This window comes from Nanorana parkeri, unplaced genomic scaffold, assembly GCF_000935625.1.
Source record: "Nanorana parkeri isolate BGI_ZX_2015 unplaced genomic scaffold, ASM93562v1 scaffold3752, whole genome shotgun sequence".
NCBI lineage: Eukaryota > Metazoa > Chordata > Amphibia > Anura > Dicroglossidae > Nanorana > Nanorana parkeri.
The window spans coordinates 2237-3331 of NW_017310020.1; the positions used below are offsets into that span (position 1 = coordinate 2237).

The following is a 1095-nucleotide window of genomic DNA, read 5'->3' on the forward strand; positions in this document are numbered from 1 at the left end:
GCACCGCCCCTTTCCTGACTATCCCCCCCCGTGATACACAGAATCTCACCGAGTGATCTGCTCCTGGATGGCCTCGGTGTTGGCCTCAGCGAAGAGGTACAGCATGGTGCAGCTGAAGTAGTGCGTGTGGCTGTTGGGGTACCGAAGCTGGTTGGCGATGGCGTTCAGGAAGAGGTAGCGCCCTGTGCAGGAGATAAAAACGCATGTCAGCCGTGAAGGAACCTGCCGCCGCTATGGACGGGGGAAGGGAGACGCGGCGACGACGGCTTACCTTCAGTGTCCAGGTCCACGGCCAGGTTCTGGAAGATGTCCATGTGGGCAGAGTGGGTGATGGTGCTCATGGAGGGCGTGCTGCCTTTGTTGTGGATGTGCGCGATGGCCTGCGTGCCGACGTAAAGGACCAACGCATTGATCAGCTGGATGCTGTAACGGTTTCCGGGCTCGTTGGATACCTGCAGGGAAGATGGCAGAATAAAACTCAGAGCGTAACCACCCCCCACGCGCACACACGCTGCCAATCAAATGTTAAAGATTCCTCCACAGGAGGAGAGAGAAGACAACTCCCATCATCCTCCCAGGAGACTGGGAAACACACACTGAGGCATGCTGGGTACAGGAGAAGATTTTCTGGGTTGGCCTACAGACGGTTTCCCAGTGTCCAATGCTCCTGTAGGTGGCAGTATAACCCGTCACTGATCTTCTGTGCCCCTCGGACTGTAACCACCCCCATCCCCCCCGCAGACGTGCACACAACGCTGCAGACACCGACCTGCAAATTGCTGCGCAGCTCCGACAAGAAGGTGACGGGCGAGCGGGTCTTCAGGTAGGAGTCCAGGTCTTTCTTGAACTGCGGCGGCATCACTCCGGTGAAGTTGGTGAGGATCCTGGGAGCGATGTTTATCTCACTCAACATGTCCACCTGAGACAGAGAGAGAGAGAGAGAGAAAGAGAGAGACAATGAGAGACACAGAGAGAGAGAGAGAGAGAGAGAGAGAGAGAGAGAGAGAGACACAGAGACACAGAGAGAGAGAAAGAGAGAGAGAGAGAGAGAGAGAGAGAGAGAGAGAGAAAGAGAGAGAGAGAGAAAGAGAGAGA

At 55.8% G+C, this 1095-nt stretch overlaps 1 protein-coding gene across 1 annotated transcript in view; it reads right to left on the reverse strand.

The window, feature by feature from the left end:
• Positions 1–41: 41 nt before the first annotated feature.
• Positions 42–1095, reverse strand: part of CNOT1 (CCR4-NOT transcription complex subunit 1) — a gene marked incomplete at its 5' end in the record, with an annotated part of 32294 nt that continues 31240 nt past the window's right edge. Inside the window, 3 exons of the mRNA XM_018575297.1 lie at positions 42–182; positions 272–452; positions 770–919. Coding sequence (XP_018430799.1) covers positions 46–182; positions 272–452; positions 770–919 — 468 coding nt within the window. The remainder of the gene's footprint in view (positions 183–271; positions 453–769; positions 920–1095) is intronic.